Below are 26,321 nucleotides of genomic sequence, written 5' to 3'. Positions count from 1 at the left end.
CTTGGTTTTTGTATCTAATACTGGGGATCCTTATTTCCCAGGCAAATTTAGGGGCCCCACTACATTTCTACTAAGGTAATCCCCCCCCCCCCCCCCAGATCTTTCTCTCACATTAAACTTGCTCCCTCAGGGCAAGAACTGTCTTGACTCCTTATTCTCCTGGTTACTAACTGGTCTCTAGGAAGAAGGTTTACAACATACCTGCTCTGTCTTCATGTGGAACTCTTTGAGCTCATCCTCTGTGAGGGGAAGGCAATTCTCATCGTTTTCAGGATATTCCTGCCAACCCATAGCTTTCAATAACCTGGTGGACGCAGAAGGACAGGTAAAGAGAATACAACATCACTAAGCCTAAGTGAACAGCCCACCACTTTTCACAGAAAAGTTTTCTGCCCAGGGGCAATGGATGTTAAAGAAGGAATTTTGTTTTCCTCCCTGTGGGACAAGCTTTAATTGTGGCTACCTGGGTGCTGTAAATAAATGGAGGCTCTTCACAGTTGAGAGAGGAAGAGCTAAAGAAGAGACAGTAGAAGCAAAACCAAGACAGTGTAAGGAAGAAAAGAGAGCACTTGCAGTCTGGCTTTTTTTTTTGGGGGGGGATGGAGTCTCACTCTGTCACCCAGGCTGAAGTGCAGTGGTGCAATCTCAGCTCACTGCAACCTCCGCCTCCCGGGTTCAAGCCATTCTCCCATCCCAGCCTCCCTAGTAGCTGGAATTACAGGCGCACACTACCATACCCAGCTACTTTTTGTATTTTTGGTAGAGACAGGGTTTCACCATGTTGGCCAAGCTGGTCTCAAACTCTTGACCTTGACTGATCCACCCACCTCAGCCTCCCAAAGTGCTGGGATTACAGGCATGAGCCACTGCGACCGGCCTGAAGTTAAAAGTATTAAAGTATTGGAGAGTAGATTGTGGAAAAGATGGCTGAGTTTGAGAGAGAATGCTTGATGAGCAACAGGCCAACCTGGGGCATACACAGAGAACAAGTTATGACTGGGCCACTTCTCTCTGCATGTGGGACCTATCTATCTGAGATATCTTCTCCAGTATGTTCAAGGTCCTTAAAGGTCAGACACTGCATGCCCTGTGATGTCCTCCTCACTTACCTGTGCTCTGCTTCTAGAGAGTGTGAGAGAACCTCCCCTTCTTCCACTACAGGGAGGGAAAGACCATTTTGATGACAGCCTTCCTCCCCATTTTCCTTTGGTTCAGGTGTGCTGTTGTCCTCCAACTGCAATAAGGAAAAGGAAGGACACAGTTGGTTTAAGGTTCCTTTGTAGTAATATAAGCAACCTATGAAATCAAGGACTCACGACCCAGGAAAGTGTTTTCCAAAAGACAGCCTCAGCCCACAGATTTTTTCCCCATTTACAAATGAGGACCTGCTGCATCAACAAACTGATTCTAAAGTTTTAATGAAAAGGCAAAAGGTCCAGAACAGCCAACACAATACTGAAGAATAAAACCAGAGTACTGATATTACCTGACATCAAGACTTACCACAAAAGCTAGAGTAATTAAAACAGTATGGTAACAGTGCTCATAAGAGGTGTGGGGGGAAAAAGTGTGGTACTGGCAGAAGATGACACAAATAGTCCAATGGGACAGAACAGAGAGCCCACAAATAGATAACTGATCTTTAACAAAGGAAATACAATGGAGAAAAGATAGTCTTTTCAACAAATGGTGAGGGAACAATTGGACAGCCACACTAAAAAAAAAAATCAATCTAAACAAAGACCTTACAGCCATCACAAAAATAAAGTCAAAATGGGTCACAGACCTAAATGTAAAACACAAAACTATAAAACTCCTATAAGGATAACATACAAGAAAACTTAGATTACCTTGGGTATGACATTTATTTATTTATTTATTTGTTTATTTACTTACTTATTTTTGGAGATCAAGTCTCACTCTGTTGCTCAGGCTGGAGTGCAGTGGCGCGATCTCGGCTCACTGCAACCCCCGCCTCCCATGTTCAAGTGATTCTCATGCCTCAGCCTCCCATGTAGCTGTGACTATGGGTGCATGCTACCATGCCCGGCTAATTTTTCTGTTTTTAGTAGGAACGGGGTTTCGCCAGGTTGGCCAGGCTGGTCTCAAACTCCTGACCGCAGGTGATCCGCCCACCTCAGCCAACCAAAGTGTTGGGATTATAGGTTTGAGCCACCGTGACTGGCCTACAATTAATTAGGCTGGATTTCATTAAAATAAAAAAAATTTCTGCTTTGCAAAACACTCTGTCAAGAGAATTAAAAGACAGTGTAGTTGCTCACACCTGTAATCCTAGCACTTTCGGAGGCCAAAGGTGGGAGGACTGCTTGAGTCTAGGAGTTTAACACCAGCCTGAGCAACATAGCAAGAAGCTATCTCTGTAACAAACAAAATATTAGCCAGGCATGGTGGCACAAGCCTATAGTCCCAGCTACTCGGGAGGCTGAGGCTGAGGCATAGCTTGAGGAGGGGAGGTCGAGGCTGCAGTGAACTGTGATCATTAATGCCACTGCATTCAGCCTGGGCGACAGAGTGAGACACTGTCTCAAAAACAAATATGGCCGGCTGGGCATGGCAGCTCATGCCTGTAATCCCAGCATTTTGGGAGGCTGAGGTGGGTGGATTACCTGAGTTCTGGAATCCGAGACCAGCCTGACCAACATGGTGAAACCTTGTCTCTACTACATACAAAAAAAATTCCAGAAAATAGTATACTCTTTCATCCTCACAGGTCTAATTCCTTATCAGAACCACAAGGCTGTGTTCCAGAGTTATGGTCTGAGCTCTTGGTCTTCAAGGAAGCAGGTTGGCCTTCCTCTGCCTCTTGTTCTGCACTGTAGTTTCCTGGTCCTCTGGCCAGAGCTAAGAAGCTAAATAACGTGTGTCATGTGGTGGCACATGCCTGTAATCCCAGCTACTTGGGAGGCTGAGGCAGGAGAACTGCTTGAACCTGGAAGGCAGTGGTTGCAGTAAGCTGAGATTGCTCCATTGCACTCCAGCCTGGGCAACAGAGTGAAACTCCATCTCAAAAAATAAAATAATACAAATAAATAAATATGGCCACATGTGGTGGCTTATGCCTTTAATCCTAGCACTTTGGGAGGCTGAGACAGGCAGAACACTTGAGGCCAGGAGTTCAAGACCAGCCTGGCCAACATGACGAAACTCCATCTCTACTAAGAATACAAAAATTAGCTGGGCGTGGTGGCGGGTGCCTGTAATCCCAGCTACTCAGGAAGCTGAGGCAGGAGAATCGCTTGAACCCGGGAGGCGGAGGTTGCAATGAGCCCAGATCGTGCCACTTCACTCCATTCTGGGTGATAAGAGCGAGACTCTGTCTCAAAATAAATAAATAAGAAAGAATGAAGAGTCAAATCACAGACTTGGAGAAACTGTAGTCAAAGACACATCTAATAAAGGACTATTAACTAAGATATACAAAGAACTCTAAGAACTCTTAAAACTTAGCAATAAGAAAACAGACAACCTCATTAAAAAATGGGTAAGGGACCTGAACAAACACATCAACAAAGAAGATACATAGATGGATGCTCCACATGATATGTCATCATGGAAGTGCAAATTAAAACTACACACCTATCAGGAGGGCCAAAATCCAGAACACTGATAATATCGAATACTGGTGAGGAGGTGTAGCAACAGGAATTCTCATTTATTGCTGGTGGGAATGCAAAATGGCACAACCACTTTGGAAGACAGTTTGGTGGTTTCCTGACAAGCTAAACATGCTCTTACCATATGATCCAGCAATTGCGCTCCTTGGTATTTACCCAAAGGAGTTGAACTTATGCCAGCACAAAAACCTGCACATGGATGTTTACTGCAGTTTTATTCATAGTTGCCAACACTTGGAAGCAACCAAGATGTACTTCAATAGGTGAGTGATTACTAAAATAAACCCGAATTTAACATTTTTGCTGAAAAAAGGATTAAACTCACTTTACTATGTGGTCTAGAAGGCAGTTACACCTACAGACAGTATCTCTGTACATTTAAAAATCTTGCCACATCTTTATCCTTTAAGAAGAAGAAATCACATATGTATCAAAGGAAAATTCCTAGGCTACCCCCAGAAAAGGCGGATGCTCTTACATCTTCCAGCTTGTCACAGTCTCTGTTCTCTGAGAAGTCTCCATTCCGGTCATCCTTCAGAGTTTTCAGGAACTCACTCTTCCTGTCGGTGGTTCGGCGGGTCAACTTGGTCAGACGAGAGGAGCTGATCTCAATTGGAGGGGTGGTGCTGGAGGGACTCTGGGCAAATACCACAAACAGGTTGCTCCTGACAGCAAAGAGCAAGAACTGGGGTTCTCTTCTACTAAGTGCTGACTTCAAGAATCTGGTAGCCTATTTATCACTCTGTCTTAAACCAAACAATCCTTTTATTTAAGCAGTTCAAACTTCAGTTTTGCAGGGTTTATATAGTTAAGAGCAGCTGGCTTACATGGCACCTCTTTGATCTTTCTACAGACATCAGCAGAATGCCAGTCTAACATAGGATGACCTTGGTCCACCACAGAGCATCTATCCCATTTAGCCACTGCCCACTTTTGGATGCTAACAGAAAACATCAATAAAGAAACTATTCTCAGCTAAATATAGCTACAAAACAAGTGTCACAGCTATACATATTACACTTGTTATCTAAGTGAACGGGAAATGGCAATTTCAGAAAAGACTGTCCTGCTTCATCCTCACTCACCTCTTTGGGAGAACTCAGAGCTGCACCACTAGCCAGTACCACTGGTTTGGTAACAGAGATTGGACTGGTAAAAGCAGACTCCCGGCTAGAGGAAAGGGATCCTGACTTGTGCTCCATCCTGTTAGCTTTCCATGCATTAGGCTACACAGGGTGAAAGAACAAATCAGTCAGAACAAGCACACAAACAGAAGCTCAGCTTATAAAATCATAAAGCAAAGAGTGAAATGTTACATGAGAACATAAGTTTCCAGGGCTTACCTGTCTTAACATGTTTGGGAAGTATGCAACCTCTTTTGGAGGTTAGGCACTTCAAGGAAAATGGTAGATGGGATACAGAAGAGCCACTGGACATTAATAGTGACTTCCCAAAAACAGGGCTCTACTTCAATAGTTCAATGAGTTTGGGAGGTGCCAGGGTGAAAAAAGTTCAACAAGGTTCTTCACTGTGCAATTTCTCAAAGCACGTAACTGCACATAAGAATTTGAGAGGCAGTTATGCAGCATTTTCCTAATTTATTGAATCCCAAAACTTTTTTTAGTAGTGTTTGTTAACTTTGGATGTAATCCTGATAGCCCACAAAGTGCATCACAAAATTGCTGCTTTCCAGGAACTCTGATGGCAAAAGGCTAGTTCCAGGCCAGGGTGGCTATTGTAAATGGTTGAACAATCCTGATTTATTTAGTCTGGAGGCCCGTCTACTCAACTCTGCAGGGTCTGGGCCCATTCTGTCACTCTGGCCATAACCCCAAGTATGATAGAAAGCTGGAATACTGAGTTACCGCACTGTCCAAGGAGACCAAGGAAGATGTGGCAAGCCAGTGGAGTGGTGCTGAAGCAAATGAAAAACTTCCAACTTATTTTTCCAGAATGAAACACTTAGAAATGAGGACCTCCAGGACAAAGGGGCCTGAGTGAAATGGATTCCCTTCCTGGTTGCTTTCTTGATTGATGGGTATTAAAAGAAGACACAATAATAGCTTTAGGAAAGGAATTAACTTTACTATCTACCATGTACCAGGTGATGGTCAGACTGTTTTATTTAATTCTTAAACCAATCAGGAATAATAATTGTTACGCTGACTTTTAATAGAGGATGACACTGACAATAAGGAAGTTCCACAATTTGTTCAAGGTTATTCAGCTAGTAAATGAAACCACCTTTCCACTATCCCAAAATGCCTCCACAAAGAACAAGCAAGCAGATAAGAGAAACGATGACCCAACCAGAATGAAGATTAATTTTTTTCTTGCATTGATAAAAATCTAAAGATGGTTGCTTGTGTCAGGTTAACTCTCAAAGATGATTTGTGGCTTCCCCTGAGTTGTAGTCACCAGATGTCCTGTCTTTAAAACAATGTCACTCCAGAGCACAGAAACACTTGGGTTTCTGCCACAGTAGTACAAAAGATTTACTCTGTTACATACAACAGAATATCTATGTCTGTGCCAATTTTATTTCAACTTAATTTTCAGTAACTTAAACCCTATGAGATAGCTAGACTACCCCCTGGAAAAATCATTATGCCCCACACCTGTTTTTATTAGATGATTATATATGTAAAAGTCCATTAAAGTGAATTGTATAACCAGTTTTTTTTGTTGTTGTTTTTTAAATGTTCTCTCCTTTTCCTCTGAATTCTGAATCAACCCTAGCTTGCTCCACTTCAGAATCTTCTTCTACTGGACTAAAAATTCTAGAATCACTGGGCTCAAACTTTCTCCCACCTCCTCTGCCATTTGCCCCTCAAGTTCAAAGGAATGTCCTCCTCCCTTTCTAGCATTTTGTTCTCTTTCCTTTTGGGTTTATCAAATATGCTAATCCACCTTATTGAAATTAGGAGGAAAAGGCCAGACTTCTTATTTTCCCTCAATCTTATATACCACCTTCTTATTGCCAAACTTCTGAGTAAGTCAGTATACATTATCTTTCACTCGTTCATTAACTATTTACTGCTTAGTTCCCTGCAATACTCACCTCTATCCCCAATTTTAGTAAAACTCTTTCATAAATAACCAAAACTTTCATCCTTATATTACAAAGGCCAGCTCTAAAAAACCTGTCTTCTTTGGGAAATGCGATATTGCTCATTATGAATATTTTCTGAACCTGTCCCTTTTTCCCTTCTTGATTTCCTGATGCTTCACTCTCTCAGTTCTCTCTTTACCTCTTGAATTCCCTTCTTTTCAATGGATGTAGGTATACTAGCATTCCAGACTCAGTACTCTTCTTCTTCTGTAGTCTGTTGAACTAGGTGAATTTCATTAGAAAAAGCAATTACTTATAACTGTTTCAGTTTAAAATGTTAAAACTGTGTAGATAATATGTAAACTTGCATCTCTACCTACTTTAACTTCTCTCCTGTTCTTTTTATACAGGCCTCCATCAAGTCTGACTTCCCCATTCACTTTCACATACCAGCCATACCGAACCAATATGGTTCCTTTACTCCAAACATACCATATTCTGCATCCATTTTCTGGTTAACAACAGGTTCCCTCTGCCGAGAATGCCCTACCTACTTGCTTTCTAATGAACTACCGTACTACTGTTTTTAAACGTCCACTTACTGGGTAATTAGGATGTTTCAAAAACTATATTCCAAGTACTTGCTCCAATTTACGGTCAAGAAGAGTTTAGCAAAATCTAAAAACTTGCTTAAGATCACAACCCTAGAAAGTGTCACAAAGATTTCAACTTAGTTAAGTTTGAGTCAAAAGATTAATTTCTCAACTTCCTCTTCTATTCTTCATCCTTCAAGACAGGAGGCATTCTGGAACAGTAGAAAGAGCCCTGGTTTTGAAGTCAGACCTGAGTTAAAAGCCTGACTCTATCACTTATTAGCTATGTAACCCCACAGTGTGTATTCTCTATATCCCAGGATTAAAAGAGTAAATGCTTTAATATGTGTAAAAGCCCTAACCAAGCAACATAGTAAGATGTCAACAAATGGCAGTTCTCTTTCCTTTATCATGTATTTGAATCCCAGTTATCCGTAAAGACTTTGATGACCCTCCCCAGGAAGAGAAGCACAATTTTTTTCAAATAACTCTTTCTTCACTAGACAGTAAACTCTTTGCGATTACAGGCCAAGTATTATTTTGTGTCTCTAGTGACACAGTGTTTACTACTCAGATACTCAATAATTATTGCTAATGTTTAGATAAAATGAATGGATACATCAACATCTGCTTATTAGTTATCTTACCTCTTCCTCCCTGTAACATCTCATATCCTACGTACCCAGAACCACAATCACATTTCCTGAAACCTGACCTTCCATATTTACCCCAATTTTCCCAGGAAGAATGTCTTCTGTTTTCTTTTGCTGCCTAATTTGCCTCCCACTATCTGCCATTACCTCTGCCAACTGTTACCATCTCTGCCATTCTCTGCCAACTGTTACCATCCTCTTCAAGCTTCAAGAGCAGCAGCCTTTACATTAGTTTTCCAATCTTCATTCTACCCCTGACTCACAACAGGGCTAAAGTGATCTTAAGTTTTGTATCATAATTTTTATCCTTGTAAAAATTTTTTTACCTTTTGATTTATGAGATCCTTGAGGACACAATGACATTTTCTTACTCATTTTTATATTTTCTGTAGTCCTGCAGAATGCTTGCAGACATCTTAAAGTAACACTTAAGAAAGTCTTTATAAACTCTCAAGAAATGGGACAAACATAAGTTGTGCTGGCAGGTTGGTAACAATAGCTACCATTTATTGGCACTTATTATATGCCAGTTTTAGGTATTTCATAAAATTTTCTCATTTACTCCTCACAAAAAAAAGGGGGGCATTGTTATGTCTATTTTATAGAAGAAGAAACTAAGACTGGGAAGTGAAGAAACTTGCTCAAGGTCGTAAGATGAAGAAGGTGTAAGGTGGAATCTGTCTATTCCATAGCCCGGCAGTTAACTTCCATGCTCAGCTGTTTCTTTGTAATAGTTGCTCTCTTCACTTGAATTCACATTCTTTCCCTTCTACATCAGAGGAAAATAAACCCTAAGTATCCTAAACCCTTTTCAAAGATAATTGTACTTGTCAATTAGTTTTATTCCCACATATTTCTTCTTGGCCCATAATCCTTTAATGATCTCTTCCAAGTACAGTTCAAGTTGCTTCCAGTGGCTTCTTCCAACAGACTTCCTCATCCATTCACTTATCTTTTCCACTGCCTATATTCTATCTAGTTCCTTTTACTGTCAAGGTTAAAAGGTGCCACTACCTCCACATATTTCCAAAAGCCCTTGAAATACTGTTTCAGCCCTACTTTATTCCCTAAAAACATCAACTCAAAAGTCTCCTAAGATAATCACTAAGGTTTTTTCTCAGTTATTTTCCTCAACTTGTTACCCCTGTTGCTATTGCAAACTCACCCACTTGTATTTCTGTGAGAGTTTACCATTTTTTTCTGAACTAGTTTCTCAGTACTATCCCATTCTTTACTCCTCTTCTATCCTCTTCTCTTCTTCCATCCTCTTCTCTTGTATATCTAATCTACCTTGAAAACTCCAATCATTATCACTAGGATAGTAACTCCCAGTGAATTTATCCAGAGGGTGAGCACGGTGGCTCACGTCTGTAATCCTAGCACTTTGTGAGGTCAAGGTGGGAGGATGCTTGAGCCCAGAAGTTCGAGACCAGCCTGGGCAATATAGTGAGACCCCAATCACTATTTTAAATAAATAGATGAAAGAAAAGAAAGAAAATTATTCACAGAGAGGATGGCATGCGCCAGAATAATTTCTTCCCGGGTAAGAGAAAAAAGGGGCAATAAGATGCAAAAGATGGATTAGAGTTTGGCTATGAGAAACTTCACAGACCTCTGCTTACTCTGCACACTGACTATAGGACTAGCACACTATGACCCATGGGCCAAATCTTGCCCAAGGCATTTCTGTATGATTCATGAGCTCATACTTATTTTTACATTTTTAAAGAGCTGGAAAAAAAAAAGGCAATGTGTAACAAAAATCATATATATCAAGCAAAGCCTAAAATATTTATTATCTGGCCCTTCATAGAAAAAAATTACCAATCCCTGCCATACATTGTTTGGAGCCACTGAAGGAATTCAGGAAGGCATGTGATATATTCAATTGTTTTGGGATGATCATTCTGGCAGTTCTGTAGGACACAGAGACATGAGAAAATAGAAAGGTATACTAGAATAGTAAATGTGAGAAGACAAAGTCCTGAACAAGGACAGCATAGAGAGAATAACAGGGACTTTGTAATTCCTTGGCTGAGGAGAATGACTAAGGAGGAAGAGAAGAGAAGTAGCCAAGATAGTCAAGCTGAGTGATTAGGATGTTGTTGCTATTACAGAAAACCAGAGGGGCCAGGTGTGGTGGCTCACGCCCATAATCTCAGCGCTCTGGGAGGCTGAGGCAGGAGGATTCCTTGAGGCCAGGAGATAGAGACCAGCCTGGGCAACAAAATGAGATTCTGTCTCTACAAAAAATAATTAAAAAAAAAAAAAAAATGGCTGGGCGTGGCGGCTCACGCCTGTAATCCCAGCACCTTGGGAGGCCGAGGCGGGCGGATCACGAGGTCAGGAGATTGAGACCATCCTGGCTAACACGGTGAAACCCCGTCTCTACTAAAAATACAAAAAAAAAAAACGAGCCGGGTGTGGTGGCGGGCGCCTGTAGTCCCAGCTACTCGGGAGGCTGAGGAAGAATGGTGTGAACCCAGGAGGTGGAGCTTGCAGTGAGCTGAGATCGTGCCACTGCACTCCAGCCTGGGTGACAGAGCGAGGCTCCATCTCAAAAAAACAAAACAAAACAAAAAATAAAATAAATTAAAAAAATAGCCAGGCATAATGGCGTGCCCCTGTAGTTTCAGCTACTTGGGAGGCTGAGGTCACACTGAGCCATGATTGTGCCACTGCATTCCAGCCTGGGTGACAGAGTGAGACCTTGTCTCAAAAAAATAAAGAAAAAGAAAAAAAAAAAAAGCAAAGAAAGCTGTATACATATAACAGGTACTGAATGAATATCTGGTGACTGATTCGGCAAGAAAAAACAAATTTATTAATTTTTTCCTGATTTATTCCCAAACCTCTCTTGTATAAGGTTCTTGCCCTGATTCTAAATCATACCTTGGAAGGAGGTGGTACAGGCTTAGGAACCAGGTTCTTATAGACACTTGGAACCACGGATGACAATTTGTTCCCATTTGCATGGTGAGATCCTGGTGAGGTGAATGCAGCAGAGAAGGCAGCAGCAGGATCCTCTTTGGAAACTTTTTTGATAACTAGCATCTTGGAGGGTTGCTTGGCACTAGGCGGGTTTTCTGTGAAGTACAAGAGTGGAGAGACAACAGAATGTCAAACCTGTTGTGTAACATGAAGCATAGTTTATACAAAGGCCTTAGTCAACAAAACAGCTGACAGTTGAGACAGAGGGATTAAACATTCCCTGGTATGCACTTAATAGACACTCTCAAAAGTGAGACTACTCAGGAACTGTACAAAAAAATGCAGCATATGAGGAACTGGATACTAAATTTATAAATCAGCCAGAAAGTCCAAAGATGTTAGCAGTCCTTCAGGGGCACAATATGTCTGATGGACAGTGTGATCAGTTAAGCATGAACCAAACAAGAATAAATCCAAGGGCCGGGCACTGTGGCTCATGCCTGTAATCTCAGCACTTGGAGGTGCTGAGGTGGGCAGATCACTTGAGTCCCAAGAGTTCGAGACCAGCCTGGGCTGGCAAACCCTGTGGCAAATCCCCATCTTTACAAAAAATACAAACATTAGCCAGGCATGGTGGTGCACACCTGTGGTCCCAGCTACTCAGGAGGCTGAGGCGGGAGAATCACTTGAGCCCAGGTCGAGGCTGCAGCGAGCCATGACTGTGCCACTGCACTCCAGCATGGATGACAAAGTCAGACCCTAACTCAAAAAAACAAAAACAAAACAAAACAAAAAAAACCACCTAAAAGTAGCAGCTCCTGTCAGCATGAGAATAGAGAGAGATGAGGTAATCAGGGATTGGAGTCTGCCATGAAACCCTCTGATGAGGCAAACTGGAGCAAAGGTATACACCATTAGCAAAGAGGAGAAGGTACATCGATCAATCTTAATCCTATAATACTGGATTCTAAACCCATCATTTAGATATGTTAAAGACTTCCCATGTTCATGGCTATCAACATGTCTAATGAAGAAACCAGGAGAGTCCAATTTGTAAATGCCAAAGATCCCAATGCCACAGATGAGGTTTGGTTTGAAATACAGATTCCTATCGCACCACTGCACTCTAGCCTGGGCGACAGAGTGAGATTCTGTCTCAAAAAACAAAACAAAACAAAACAAAACAAAAAACCACAAACATATATATACACACACATACACATAAACACACACACACACACGAATATTTAAACATACATATATATGAATGTTTAAGAATATATTGTTATGGGCTGGGTATGGTGGCTCACGCCTGTAATCTCAGCACTTTGAGAGGCCGAGGCAGGCGGATGATGAGGTCAAGAGATCGAGACCATCATGGCCAACATGGTGAAACCCCATCTCTACTAAATAACAAAAATTAGCCGGGCATGGTGGCATAGGCCTGTAATCCCAGCTACTTAGGAGGCTGAGGCAGGAGAAAAGCTTGAATCCGGGAGGCTGAGGTTGCAGTGAGCTGAGATCTCGCCACCGCACTCCAGCCTGGCAACAGAGTGAGACTCCATCTCAAAAAAAAAAAGTAAGTGAAGTAGCAATGTTAATTAAGTTACTTTTCATGAACTTTTTCTACTTAAAATCTGCTTCCATGTTGGCTACGGTGGCTCATGCCTGTAATCCCAGCACTTTGGGAGGCCAAGATGGGTGGATCACTTGAGGCCAGGAATTCAAGACAAGCCTGATCAACATGGTAAAACCCTGTCTGGACTAAAAATACAAACATTAGCCAGGCATGGTGTAGTCCCAGCTAGGGAGGTGGAGGCTGCAGTGAGCTGAGATTGCACCACTGCACTACAGCCTGGGCAACAGAATGAGACTGTCTCAAACAAACAGACTAACAAACACCACCACCAAAACAACTGCTTCCAAATTCACGGTTCTATAAGCTCTCAGTTGTCTGTATTTTGACTCTACTACCATGGTAACATTTCAGTGGTGTTTGGGGGTTGGGGGTTGGGGGGTGGGGTGGGGGGCAGAATAACCCGCTACAGTCAGATGTTAGTTACCATGGGCAAATGCATGAGATGAGAAACAAGAGATAAAAAGAAATAAGGAATCTTTGCTCCCCTCCCTGCTAAGAAAAAATTTTAAAGTTGTGCCTTTAAAATGGCAAAATCTACCTACCCCATACTCCAGAAGGTGTCCCAATAGGTCTGCATGGCTGATGCTGTTTGCCAGCTTCTGGATTCAAGGAAGGCTAGGAAAAAAGGGATATGAATGGTTGATACAGAAAGCTGATCATTTTGGCACTTTTCACAAAGTAGCCATCACCATGGAACCTATCAAATAATTACATATTTTACATATTAGCAACACTTACTAATTTGACACTGTATTCAGAAACGTAACAAACAGAAAATATCAAAACACAAAATCAATAGGTATTATGTTAATATTAGGTTCTGAGTTTCATTTCCTTTGATATAAGGGATTTCATTTATTTTAAATAAACAGACTAAATGTGCGAATTCCCACTTTCCTATAGGATATGTATGCCAAATAAGGAGGCACTGAAAGTTAGATGAACAAGAATGTGGATCATTTTCCTCAGATTAAAGGAGGACAATGTGGTCAGTGAAATGTATAGTATTCATTGCATTTCTAAGATGGGTGTAGGGCAGGGGCAGACCATATGCCAAGGACTGTGCTAGAAATACAATAAAGAGCCCCTGTCTTCACACGGGTCACAGTTTTGCTATAAAAACTTCTAGACAAGTTAAGTACAATAAAAGGTTACAAGGACGATGAAAAAAATTCATATTAGGGAAGAAGGAGTACTCAGTAAGAAACATCAATTTTACTTGAAAGACAAGTGCTATCAGAAAAGGCTTTACTAACAGGTGATTTAAGAATCCTTAAAGATGAATTCCAAAGCTGGAAAATCGGTAATTCCAGGAACAGAAAGCATTAAAAAGAACAGAATATTCAGGTCTGCAAATAGTTCAGCATGAGTAGTGCTAGGGAAGGAGGGGACCCTTCTGTGGGGAAAGAGGTATCTGGCAAAGCAGGCAAGAGCCAGCTTGTGGAGGATTTCTTAGGGGAGATTAAGTTTTATTCTACAGGTAATGAGGATCCATCTTTCATGCAGTTAACATTATCTAATTATCAACTTACAACCGTCACTCTAGTAGCAGCTTGAAGGATGGATCTGAGGTATTTAAACATCAACTAAGAGACCATTAGGAGATCAATTCCATAGTCCGGGAGGGTAATAAAGGTAACAGAAGTAGAGAACGAGATAAGGGAAAGGGCAGGGAAGAGTTAAGAGCAATAGACTAGACTTAATAACTAATCGTATGACACTGCTGTCCTAGCCCAAACTTTACAATCTGGTAACAGGGTAGGAAAATGGCTTTTTTTTTTTTTTTTTGTGACAGAGTGTCACTCTGTTGCCCAGGTTGGAGTACAGTGGCACAATCTTGGCTCACTGCAACCTCCACTTTCCAGGTTCAAGCAATTCTCCTGTCTCAGCTTCCTGAGTAACTGGGATTACAGGTGCGCACCACCACACCCAGCTAATTTTTGTATTTTTAGTAGAGACAGGGTTTCACCATGCTGGCCAGGCTGGTCTCGAACTGACCTCAAGTGATCCACTCACCTTGGCCTCCCAAAGTGCTGAGATTACAGGCATGAGCCACTGTGCCCAGCAGGAAAATGGCTTTTCAGCACAATTGCCTGTGAACATTATACAAACAACAAAAAGACACCCAGGCTCCACTACAGAGCTTCAGAATCAGAATCTCCAGGGGCAGGGCCTCTAGCAGGTATGTATTTTCCAAGCAATCAAGGTGAGAACCACTACAATAGGAGAACAAGCACAAATGCAAATGAAACTACCAACTCTCTATATAAGTGGACAAATCAGTGACAGATTTTCAAGGACAGGTAAATACATTCCTCTAGATGGAGTAGTAGAGGCAGAAGGAGTACCCAGCCATAAAAGCTGTGGTTGTTTCCTTGTTTCATTTTAATAGGCATGTTGTACCCAGGGTTCTCAGAGACAATGCTCCTATTTATACAGTATCTTTGATCTCTTTCTACTGTTTTAAAAAATACAGTTTTAAAACTTGTAAAATATAAACAGGAAAAATATAAAACAAATGAATAAGTTAATGGGTAAAAGTTCTTTTAAACACTACATGGTTTAAGCAACATAACATTACCAGACAAACCAGAAAGACATTACAAATCTCATTAGAAAAAAACCCCAAAACTACTCATACTTATGGTGATCACTGCATTTTTTTTTTTTACTAACCCATTGTGTCTCCCTTGACACTATAGTTTTGTCTCCAAAAACAATCTCAACTTTCAATCTACTAGTTTTTAGAAAATCTTAAGCCTCTTTCTATAAATTGGTAGTTGGTTCTAGAGGTTACAGAATCCTTAGTGGTTTTGTATTCTTCCATTAGGAGACACACACAAATAACATGTGGTTGTGCTTCTTTTAGTGATGCTGGCAGACACTGGTGCTCATAGCCTAAAACTGTCAGCTCAATACAAGATGCAAAAACAATGATCTAATTTTACAATTCTTTATAAAGTAGTATACTTCCATAAATAGGAACTTCCCCTATTTGGCGATTCAACAGTACAGTTCATATAGAAAAAATATCATACATGCTTGTTCCTAAGGTGAGGTAGGTATCATTGTGAATTCACAGATTTAAATCCAATTTGATGTGATTCAACCCTTGTCGTTATTATTATTAATTGATGCATAAAACTGTCCCATGTTTGGCCTATGGAACCCTCTTCAATTTGGCTTCTAAATCCTTTTGCTACAACCCTAAGTAGTTCTTTACTTCTTTGTTATCTAGTTTGAAAAAATATTCCAAGCTCTTCTTTTAAGTATGCTGTCTGGATAAACTATTTCAAGATCACAATCCAGGCAGTAGAGCCACTCATTGCTATGGGGTTGTTCACTGTTTTTATGTCTTTTCAGTGGACAGAACCGCCTAGAAGTATGTATTTTTCACTCCAAAGCTAAAACACCTCATATCTTATTACTGATATTCCCAATTCAAACTGAGTACCCTTGTGGATTTTACGGAACATCTATTTTATGTTTTTATTTCCTCCTACAAGAATCCTGATTCTCAAGCATACAAAGGATAGAATATCATATTTAATTGCTTTATCCCATATTATGCACAAGTTTCAGAATAGCAATGTCAGTATTTCACCAGTGACCAAAATGTTTTGTTTTGTTTGGACATGTTCTCCCCATCTTCCCACTTTAAAAAAGTTATACTATGTCCAGATTGTGAGATCATATAACTATCACATGCTAACTCTCTTTTAACCCTCATTTCTTCTTAGCTCTACAATTAACCATACATTTAATATTTACCACCATTCCTTTTGTAATCTTTCTGGTTAGTTTGTCAGAAGCTTGGAAAAGTCTTGGGAACGATATTCCGAAATTTTTTGTTGTTTTTTTTTTGAGGCATTTTATTTGTAAATATGTATTGCATCCCTAGAAACAAAATCCAAGGATTTTCCCTCCTGTGTGTTTTCGTCTTGCTTCTTCATGGTCCATGATACCAGCTAAGGCTGTCAATATGACGAAGTCAAATGGTTGGGATAGAAGCAGATTGTTCTGCCGTTTTTCTAGATCTTTGAGTTGCAAATCAAAGCTGGGGCTCTACACTTGTTTAGCCTGCCTGTGAGGTTCACAATTTTCCCAGCTCTGTTATCATCAATGATTTCAAATTTGCCAATGTAACGATGCTTCATCATCACAGCTAGAAGTTGGACAATGACTTTGGAGCATGGCCTAGTAAGAACCGGCGTTTCCCTCTCTCTTCGGCATCGGTGATACTCTTGAGAGCAACAGGTAGGATGTTCACACACACCATTGTGGCAGCGCGAAACAATGCCTCCCAAAGTGCTGCAATCACAGGCATGAGCCACTGAACTGTGACTACGTGCTATTTCTATTTTCTTTAAAGATCTTTTTACTTTGTACTAGTCAATCCTTCATTACTCCAATCTTGCTATAGTTAACAATTCCTTATATTAACTTTCTCTATTCAAACTACTGTGTGGTTTGAACTCCTGACTGGTCCAGTCAGATCCTTCATACCTTATCCCAGAGCCCCTGTATTTACTTGTTATTCCATTACGGAACACTACTCCCGATTAACTGCTGCTCTTCTCAAATATGCCCTACGAGCTTTCCAGAAAAACGGTTGGCTCTGCTAGCATTCTTTATGCTGTCAGGTGCTCTGCTGCTTCCCTTCAGTTCCCCCTGCACAAATGCTAGTATTAACCAAGCCTCTTATATAGATTTTGGTGGTTTGTCCCTATCCCTTTACGGGTTTGTGGGGAAATATCATTTTGCTTTGACGTAGATGGCATCTGTAGATTTTGTTGGTTCCTCAACTCTACTTGCTTTGTCTTATTTTTAACTTTACCTTAAAATAATTTCAGGGCTGAGCACGGTGGCTCACGCCTGTAATCCCAGCACTTTGGGAGGCTGAGGCAGGCGGATCACTTGAGGTCAGGAGTTTGAGACCAGCCTGACCAACATGGCGAAATCCCGCCTCTACTAAAAATACAAAAATTAGCTGGGCGTAGGGGTGCGCATGCCTGTAATCCCAGCTACTTGGGAGGCTGAGGCAGGAGAATGGCTTGAACCCAGGAGGCGCAGGTTGCAGTGAGCCAAGATCGCGCCATTGCACTCCAGCCTGAGACACAAGAGTGAATCTCTGTCTCAAATAATTTTGTGCAGGAAACAAAAGTTTTCACTGCAACCTGTTGCATGAGATCAGGTATGGAATTTTCTACTTGTGGCATGACATCCACACTCAAAAAGTTTTAGACTGCAGATGCTCAACCTGTATTAATATTTCACATTTGCTTCCCCATTCTTTCTCCTGAACCATGTGCAAGTTGCAGGACTTGATGCCACTTACCCTTAAATATGTATTTCCTTAAAAGGATATCTTTTACATAATCAGAGTAATTATTAACACTTATACATACTATTATCTAATCTACAACACTTATTCAAATTGTCCCACTGATGTTTTAGCAAAAGAAAATTTTTGCAAAATGGTTTTGCCTCACCCAGTAGTTAATCTAGGTTTACATGTTGTTTTTAGTTGTCATATCTCTAGTTCTTTAATCTGTAGCTTTTTTTTTTTTCATGGCCTTAACATTTTTGAAGACTACAGGCCAGTTATTTTGCAATTCTTTTGTAGAATCCTCAATTTGGGCTTGTCTGATGTCTCCTATGATTAGATCCAGGCAATGCATTTCTGGAAGGAATGTTATAGAGGTGGTGGTGCATATTTCTCAGTGCCATCATATCAGGAGGTTTAAATCTGTTTCACTACTGGTAATTTTAATATTTTTTAATACTAAAATTTTCATACAGTAAAATGTACACATATAAAATATACTCAATTCTATGAGTTTTTAAAATGCTAATACCACCCTAACTTCTTTGAAGATTATTAACACTTCCATCAACCAGAAAGTTCCCTTCATACCCTTTTTCCCAGTTAATCCCCACTGTGCACAGGCAACCATAAAACCATTCTGATTTTCTTTCCCATCATAGATTATTTGGCTGTTCTGGAATTTCATATATAGTTTTTCTACAGAGTCCTTAGGATTTTCATTTCACCTGCAAACACAAAGTTTTATTTCCTCTTGTTAAACTGTATACATTTCTTTTTCTTGCCTTATTGTACTTGTTAGGACCTCCAATACAATGATAAATACAAGTGATAAGAGTAAACATCTTAATATTGCTCCCAATATTAAAGGGAGCTCTGCTTTTACTGGATAATTGGGGAAGATGAAAAAGCTGTAACCAATACTGCTGGCATCCTCTCAGAGTCCCTTCTCTCCACCAATTTCTTACTCCTCAGGTTTCAAACACATCCAAGTCTCCTAATCCTAGAAAACTCTACCCTCACACCTGGCTCTTTATTGTCCAAAGAGTAGTGCATCATTCATCACCAACTTACTCTCTAACCCTTACAACCACACTTGTCACTTTTGAAAGGCCATCCCAAACTGCCAGAGTCAAAGCTCTCTCCCATACTTAGTAACAGCTACCATTTAAAAATCTGTGTTCCTGTCTATATCATGTACTTCAAAAAAGCAAAAAACAAAAACCTATCTGTCAAGGTCTGTGCTGAGTGGTTCACAAACATTCTCTAACAACTCAGGGACAATTAGGACTATTTAACTTGCCCAGGTAACAATATAGGACTGTTAATTACACGAAACCAATACGATTTTAAAATAATTTTCTAATTATACATACATATGGTATAGAAAAAAATAATATAGAAAATCTACGCAAACAATCAGGTCCCAAAACATCTTCAATTTGTGATTTTTATCTACCTACTTTTTCTTGGTATACTTGTTCCTTCTTCACCTAACCACTTCTCAGTCTCCCTTACTGCTAATCCACAGGTTCTGCTCTACACCTCCCTTCTTTCCAATGTATTACTCTCCTTGAGCGATTTTATTTATCCACAAACCTCAACTATTATCTCTATTTTCAAGTGCACTTCTCTAGACCTAACCCATCTCTTTGGCATCAAGAATTTGTTTTCTCCAACCAATTCTGCTCCTTCTGCTTTCTCTCTTCAAGTTAATTACATATTATTCATCAAGTCACTTTGGATAGAAATCTTTAGGAAAATTTGCATTACCTTCTTTTTTATGTAAAGAAAGCTCAACAGTATACATTTAATCCAATTGGTGGCAAGTTCTTTAGCCTTTGCCTTTTTGAGCTTGGCAATGCGAGTCACAGACTTGGGACCCAGGACATTGCCTCCCCAGTGATGGCAGATCTCATCGTATCTGTCATTGTAATTGATCCTGATAGCTTCCACCAGCTTAGACAAACCTCCTTTGTCTTCCAAGTTAACCTGTGTGAAGGCAACCAGTGGTGCAGGTCTTTCTGTGGAGTAGACATCCCACTCTTGACTTCCCCTTGATAATGCAGTAAGGGACCCCCATTTTACGACACAGGGCAGGTAGAAGACAACCAGCTTGATGGGATCCATGTCATATGCAATCACCACTAGCTGAGTCTTCATGTTCTCCACCAAGGTGGTGAAGTGCTGACTCCTGCTTGAAAGACAGGTGGTCTCTTACTGGGGACATCCCCTTTGCTGGCAGCTTTCTTCTCAGCCTGGGCCAATAGCCTCTGCTTCTTTCTCTTGCTTTGTCTCTGATCTGTACTTGTGGGCCAGCTTAAGTAGCTGAGTAGCTGTTTGGCAGCGCAAGGCCTGGATGAACTGGTTAATCGCAGGAGGCATTTTCAGCTGCATATAGAGGATGGCTCTCTGCCGCTGCAACCTGATATAGCAGGGCCATTTCACAAAGCGGGTGAGGTCTCTTTTGGGCTGGGTGTCCCATCCAATGCCAAAATTCTTAGGCCTTTTCTTAAACAGCGGATTCACCACTTTCTTGGCTCTGCTTCTTGACGACAGCAGGGGCCAGAGCCAACTTCTTTCCCTTGCCCTTCTTTCCTTTCGGCATCTTGGGTGGCGGGAGGAGAAGAAATCTTATTTTTGACTCTTCCTTCTCTAATTAACAATACCTCAGTTCCAATCCTTTAAGTTTAGTCTCCAAAACAAGGTCTTTTACAAACTGAATTTCCATTAACAGAAAAATGGATAAATAAATCAAGTGTATTCACACAATATAATATTTGCTATAGAGTAGTAAAAAAGATCTAGAGCAAGGTTTGTCAGCCATGACACTACTAACATTTTAGCCTGGTTAATTCTGTTATGAGGCTGTCCAGTGCGTTTTAAGTGTTTAGCAACATCCCTGATCTCTACATATTAGATGATATTAACACTAACCCCAGTTGTGACAACAAAGATGTCTCCATATAATGCCAAATATCCCCCAGCGGGCAAACTTGCCCCTAGTTGAGAACCACTAAGCTAGAGCCTCATGATTCAACACATGTAAACTTCAAACAATTTTACATAAATAAGAGAATTACAGTACGAATTATTCATATGAAGGTAAAAAATTGCACAAATTGATAAAATAGAATGTTTGTATCATTCCCACTGGGAATGTCACAGGACTGATAATGAAGTTTCTAATCAAACTATGCTAATCAGTAGCATACTACCCAGTTTAAAAGGTACAATTACTTCTACTTTACTCCACACTATTTCTTGTTTGCTACAATCTTCTCTTTTTCTTATTGAAGTACATAAGAAATCAAAACTATTGGGGATTCAAATAAATTAGTCTTCTATATGCACAGTTGGCTATGGTTATAATATTAGATATACTCTAAATATTTCATTTCAGATACAAATTATGTTAAAATCATTATGGGTTTATTTAATCATAGAATAAAAGTATTAAAGGAAAGTTGTTTTTTAATAAGAATATACTGTAATTGCTGCATTTTTTTTTTTAAGAGATAGAGTCTTGCTTCCACCTCCGCCTCCCAAGTAGCTGGGGCTATAGGTGCACGCCACCCATGTCCACCAGCTCTGTTGCTAATGCTTTCATTGCTAGTTTGATATGAATTTCATCAAGTTCCTTAAGTGTAATGAGCAACATACATTGTTTTCAAATCATTCCCACTGGTCTTTCTTGGATTTGCTTGTAATACAAGTTTGCTGTATAAATAATAAAGATTACATTTGAAATTGTAGTAATTTCTGGACTATTTGTTATCTAGAACATTCTGGACAAATATTCAATATGTAAGGGCAGTATAGACCTTCCTGAGGATAAAGTTTTGAAGAACAGTCACCTGGGAATAGGAATTCACATTAATATATAATTTACAGCAAGGACCCCAGGTCACTTCCTAGACTTGAGGGTAGAGGAGCTAATGCCTAAATTTCACTCCTCTTTAGGTGACTCTACTAACTGATGAAATGGCTATAACAGAAGTGACTGATCGATGTGCTACTTAAAAACAGCTAGAGGCTGGGTGCGGTGGCTGTCTGTAATCCTAGCACTTTGGGAGGCCGAGGTGGGAAGATCACTTGAGGTCAGGCATTTGAGACTGGCCTGGGCAACATAGTGATAGCTAGTCTCTATAAGAAACAAAAAAATTAGCTGGGCGTGGTGGCATGAATGCAGTGGTGCAATCATAGCTCACTGCAGCCTCAAACTCCTGGGCTCAAGTAATCCTCCTGCCTCAGTCTCCCTAGTGGCTGGGACCGCAGACATGTGCCATCATGCCCAGCTAATTTTTCAAAAATTTTTTATAGAGACAAGGATCTTGCTGTGCTGCCCAGGCCGGTCTCAAACTCCTGGCATCAAGCAATCCTCCTGGCTTGGTCTCTGAAAGTGCTGGGATTACAGGCATGAGCCACTATGCCTGGCCAACTTAAAGATACTGATTTGTTAAAATGATAATCTTTTTTTTTTTTTTTGAGACAGAGTCTCACTCTATTGCCCAGACTGGAGTGTAATGGTGCAATCTCAGCCCACTGCAACCTCTGCCACCTGGGTTCACGTGATTCTCCTGCCTCAGCCTCCTGAGTAGCTGGAATTATAGGCACTTGCCACCAAGCCCAGCTAATTTTTGTGTTTTTAGTAGATATGGGGTTTCACCATGTTGGTCAGGCTGATCTTGAACTCCTGCCCTCAGGTGATCCACCCGCCTCGGCTTCCCAAAGTGCTCAGATTACAAGCATGAGCCACCGAGCCCAGCCTGATAATCTTTTCTTAAATAAAATATATTTTAAAAATTTTAAAGATACTCTGAAAATGCTACCTTTGATTTAAGAGGCCAAAAGGCATGTAATTTAACACACAATAACATCAAGTGTTACTGAACGCATAGGCAACAGCTGAAATACTCCCAATTACATGTTCATGTCACAGTAACTTTATGTGATAGAGAACAAAATCAAGAGAAAAAATGTTTTATCATAGTTGGAAAAAAGACAATTTAACATGCAAGAGTACATTTTAATATAATTATATTTGAGTAAACTTTATAAGACTTAAGAGAAATTAAATATTTTTCTAAATTCCAAAGACACAAAGATGAAAAATTTGCTACAAGTTACATAGGAGTTTTGGTCACCATTTTCAAATATTATCAACTTAACTTCTTTCCTCTAAAAACAATAAAAACCTCAACTTACAAATTCCTTTTTCTGTAATTTCTGAAATGTTCTCATTACTAACAGGGTCTCATATTTCAGACATTATTTGTTGGCTTCTATCCACACATCTAAAGATTCATACTTACAAAGTCCTCCTCTTCAAACTGCAACTTTTCCACCTTGTCTTCTTTCTTTTCTTCCCTAATCTCCATAGGTGGCTTTTCCTGAAAAGCACACCCTTTCCGGGAGTGGAAGCTGCCATTCCAGTGGCGATGGTTCCCTGTGCCACCTCCACTACGTTGGCTCATGCCATCATGACCTCGGGAAGAGCTATGCCAACCAGATGGGTTCCCTGTGATTCCAGCATATGCTCCCTTAGAGACACCAGAATCCACAGAATCATGGCGGAACAGGGAGGGCTGGTGCCAAGAATCTAGAATAGTAAAGAAAAGGACTAATTAGATTGTTTGCTTCCTGATTTGGTTTACGGTATTGGCCAAAGGCCTTCAGGGGACCTCGTTAATAAAAAGTCCACACAAAAAAAAAATCAAAAAATGTATCTTTTCTTTGTGAGGTAATTTCTGAAATCAGTTCAACTGAACAGATGATTCATGAGAATCATAATCATAGTTAGACCTAGAAAGCCAATGTAGTTGCGTAATGACTACTAGAGAATCTAAATGAAAACTATGTTCAGAAAAGATCCTGTTTCAAGATTACAGACATGTACCCACAGCCTGGGCTTGTCCTAAATGAGTAGCTTAAATATAGTCATGAAAGTTGGACATGGCTCACCTCCTGCAGTTCGTAGGGGACCATTGTTAAAAAAACCATCAGAGGAATTATGTCGACGGCGGCTTACTCCAAATCTACCTTCTCCTCTGGGTAGGTGCTCTCCGTGTTTTTCGAAGGTGGCAGTAGGTGACTAAGATGATGAAGTATGGAGAGGCAAATGGATAAATAGCTATTAGTCCTTTTCAATATCTTAATAGGCTTTGCATAAGGCCTTCAAAAAACAAGTACTAATGGTGATAGAAACTCATATTGTAAGCATATGGACCCTAAGGGTACCCACAGGTGCCTAATTTAGAGAAGTCCTAGGTTATATATTCAATTGCTAATTCACTTCCTTTATTCCAGGAGAGGAGAAAAGCTAGCCACTTCAATTGTTTGCATGAAAGGAGGCGGAGGGGAAAAAAGCCTTGCAAATATTCATAAATATAAGCTCCAAAACTTTACACTTAAAAATATTTATCTTGTAGGAGAGGAAAATCAAGATGATTGCCTCAAAAATAATTCTAAAGTTTTAGTATTTCTGGAATAAGGGTGAAGGCAACGGTTGAAATATCACCTTGGGAGGTCAGTAGTAATTACAGAACTTTAAAAAAAAAAAAAAAAAAAGAGATGAAGTCTCACGGTCGCCCAGGCTGGAGTGCAGTGGCACAATCAAAGCTCACTACAGCTGCTTACCCTTGAGCTTAAAGGATCCTCCTGCCTCGGCCTATGGAGTAGCTAGAACTATTGGCCCATGCCACTAAGACTGGCTAATTTTTTAAATTTTTTGTAGAGATGGGGGTCTCACTATGTTGCCCAGGCTGATCTCTCAGTCCTGGCCTCAAGCAATCCTCCTGCCTTGGCCTCTCAAAGCTCTGGGATTACAGGTATAAGCCACAGCTCCCAACTACTAGAGTTTTTACAGTTTTATAAAACATTTATTTCCAGATATAATACCTGTAACAATACTAAACTTTTGGCATCATACTCATTTTACTCATTTACACATAATGAAAGAGGTCAGAGAGAAAAAATAAGTCTTTGAGGTAACAAAACTGGAAGGAAGCAGTTTGAGAAACATTATTATAGATGAACTCTAATATCCCTTCCTATTTCAAAGAATTTTATTCTATGACATTCTTTAATGATAGAGACCAAAGTCCACAAAGCCATGAAAATATGGGTATGTTTGACAAGGAAAACCGTAAATCGGGGCATGTTTACATTTATTTTTCTTACTATCAACATCCTTGCCAATATTTTACCCATTCGAGTGGGTAAAAAGATTTTCTCCTGTTTTCTCTTAAAAGTTTTATGGTTTTAGCTTTTTAACTTATGTTCCATTTCAGGTTAATTTTTTTGTGTATGAAGCAAAGGCTGAGGTTCTTTACTCCACCCCCATATAGATAGAAGCTAGTTCTTCTAGCTCAAAAACACAACACTATCACTTCCCCATTGAATTACCTTTGTACTTTAGTCAAAAATCAACAAAATACATAAATAAACCTTTTTTTTTTTTTTTTAAGAGCCAGGGTCTCAGTCACCCAGGCTGGAGTACAGTAGCCCGATCACAGCTCACTGTAGCCTCAAACTCCTTGGCTCAAGCAATCCTCCTGCCTTAGCCTCCCAAGTAGCTGAGATGACAGGTATTCACCACCACACCTGCCTAGTTTTTGTTGTTGTTGTTTTTTTTTAATTTTTCTTGTAGAGACAAGGTCTCACTTTGCTGCCCAAGCTGGTCTCAAACTCCTGGCTTTCAAGCAATCCTTCTGCCTCAGCCTCTCAAAGTGCTGGGATTACAGGCATGAGCCACTGAGCCCAGCCTCTACAGGCCTATTTTTGAACTCTCTATTCTATTCCTTTTATGTCTATCATTATGCCAAAACCACAGGGCTTTGCTTATTATAGTTTCCAAAATGAAAGAATGTCTTCTAATTCTTTTTACTTAAGTTCGCGGTGCTAAAACAATTATTCTTCTCTGATAGATCTATATACTTTTCAGGTAGCCCACTAGCTCCAAGCCTTGGGTCAGATTAGGCCAATTATGAGGTCCTGCAAATTTTGTTAAGACAATTTGAAATGAAGTTTAGAGCCGGGTGTGGTGGTTCATTGCTGTAATCCCAGCACTTTGGGAGACTGAGGCAGGTACATTGCTTGAGCCCAGGATTTCAAGACCAGCCGGGTAACATGGCAAAACCCTGTCTTCTACAGAAAACTACAAAAAATTAGCTGGGAGTGGTACTGTGCGCCTGTAATCCCAGCTACCTGGGAGGATGAGGTAGGAGGATCGCCTGAGCCAGGGAAGTCAAGGCTGCAGTAAGCCATGATCGCACCACTGCACTCCAGCCTGGGCAACAGAGTAAGACCCCGTCTCAATAAAAAAACAAACAAAAATCCCCAAATGAAGTTTAGCCTGGTACAGTGGCTCATGCCTGTAATCTCAGCACTTTTGGAGGCTGAGGTGACAGGATCGTTTGAGGCCAGTTCTAGACCACCTTGTGCAACATGGTGAGACCCTATCTCTACAAAAAACCCAAAAAAGTTAGCTG

The 26,321-nt window shown here is 40.4% G+C and overlaps 1 protein-coding gene and 1 pseudogene across 7 annotated transcripts in view; both read right to left on the bottom strand.

Annotated features, from left to right (window-relative positions):
• Positions 1 to 26,321, bottom strand: part of GPBP1L1 (GC-rich promoter binding protein 1 like 1) — a 59,022-nt gene that overhangs the window by 1,887 nt on the left and 30,814 nt on the right. For all 7 annotated transcript variants that reach the window (XM_014344885.4, XM_014344879.4, XM_014344876.3 and 4 more), the window contains 8 exons: positions 23,794 to 23,923; positions 23,145 to 23,431; positions 13,046 to 13,118; positions 10,826 to 11,019; positions 4,721 to 4,861; positions 4,114 to 4,272; positions 1,110 to 1,234; positions 202 to 304 (listed from right to left, as the gene is read on the bottom strand). In XM_014344885.4, the coding sequence (XP_014200371.1) occupies positions 202 to 304; positions 1,110 to 1,234; positions 4,114 to 4,272; positions 4,721 to 4,861; positions 10,826 to 11,019; positions 13,046 to 13,118; positions 23,145 to 23,431; positions 23,794 to 23,923 (1,212 nt within the window). The remainder of the gene's footprint in view (positions 1 to 201; positions 305 to 1,109; positions 1,235 to 4,113; positions 4,273 to 4,720; positions 4,862 to 10,825; positions 11,020 to 13,045; positions 13,119 to 23,144; positions 23,432 to 23,793; positions 23,924 to 26,321) is intronic.
• On the bottom strand, positions 13,046 to 23,138 carry LOC129393277 (large ribosomal subunit protein eL8-like; annotated as a pseudogene).

This window comes from Pan paniscus, chromosome 1 (genome assembly GCF_029289425.2).
Source record: "Pan paniscus chromosome 1, NHGRI_mPanPan1-v2.0_pri, whole genome shotgun sequence".
NCBI classification, from domain to species: domain Eukaryota; kingdom Metazoa; phylum Chordata; class Mammalia; order Primates; family Hominidae; genus Pan; species Pan paniscus.
This window is presented reverse-complemented; position numbering and strand designations above follow the sequence as displayed.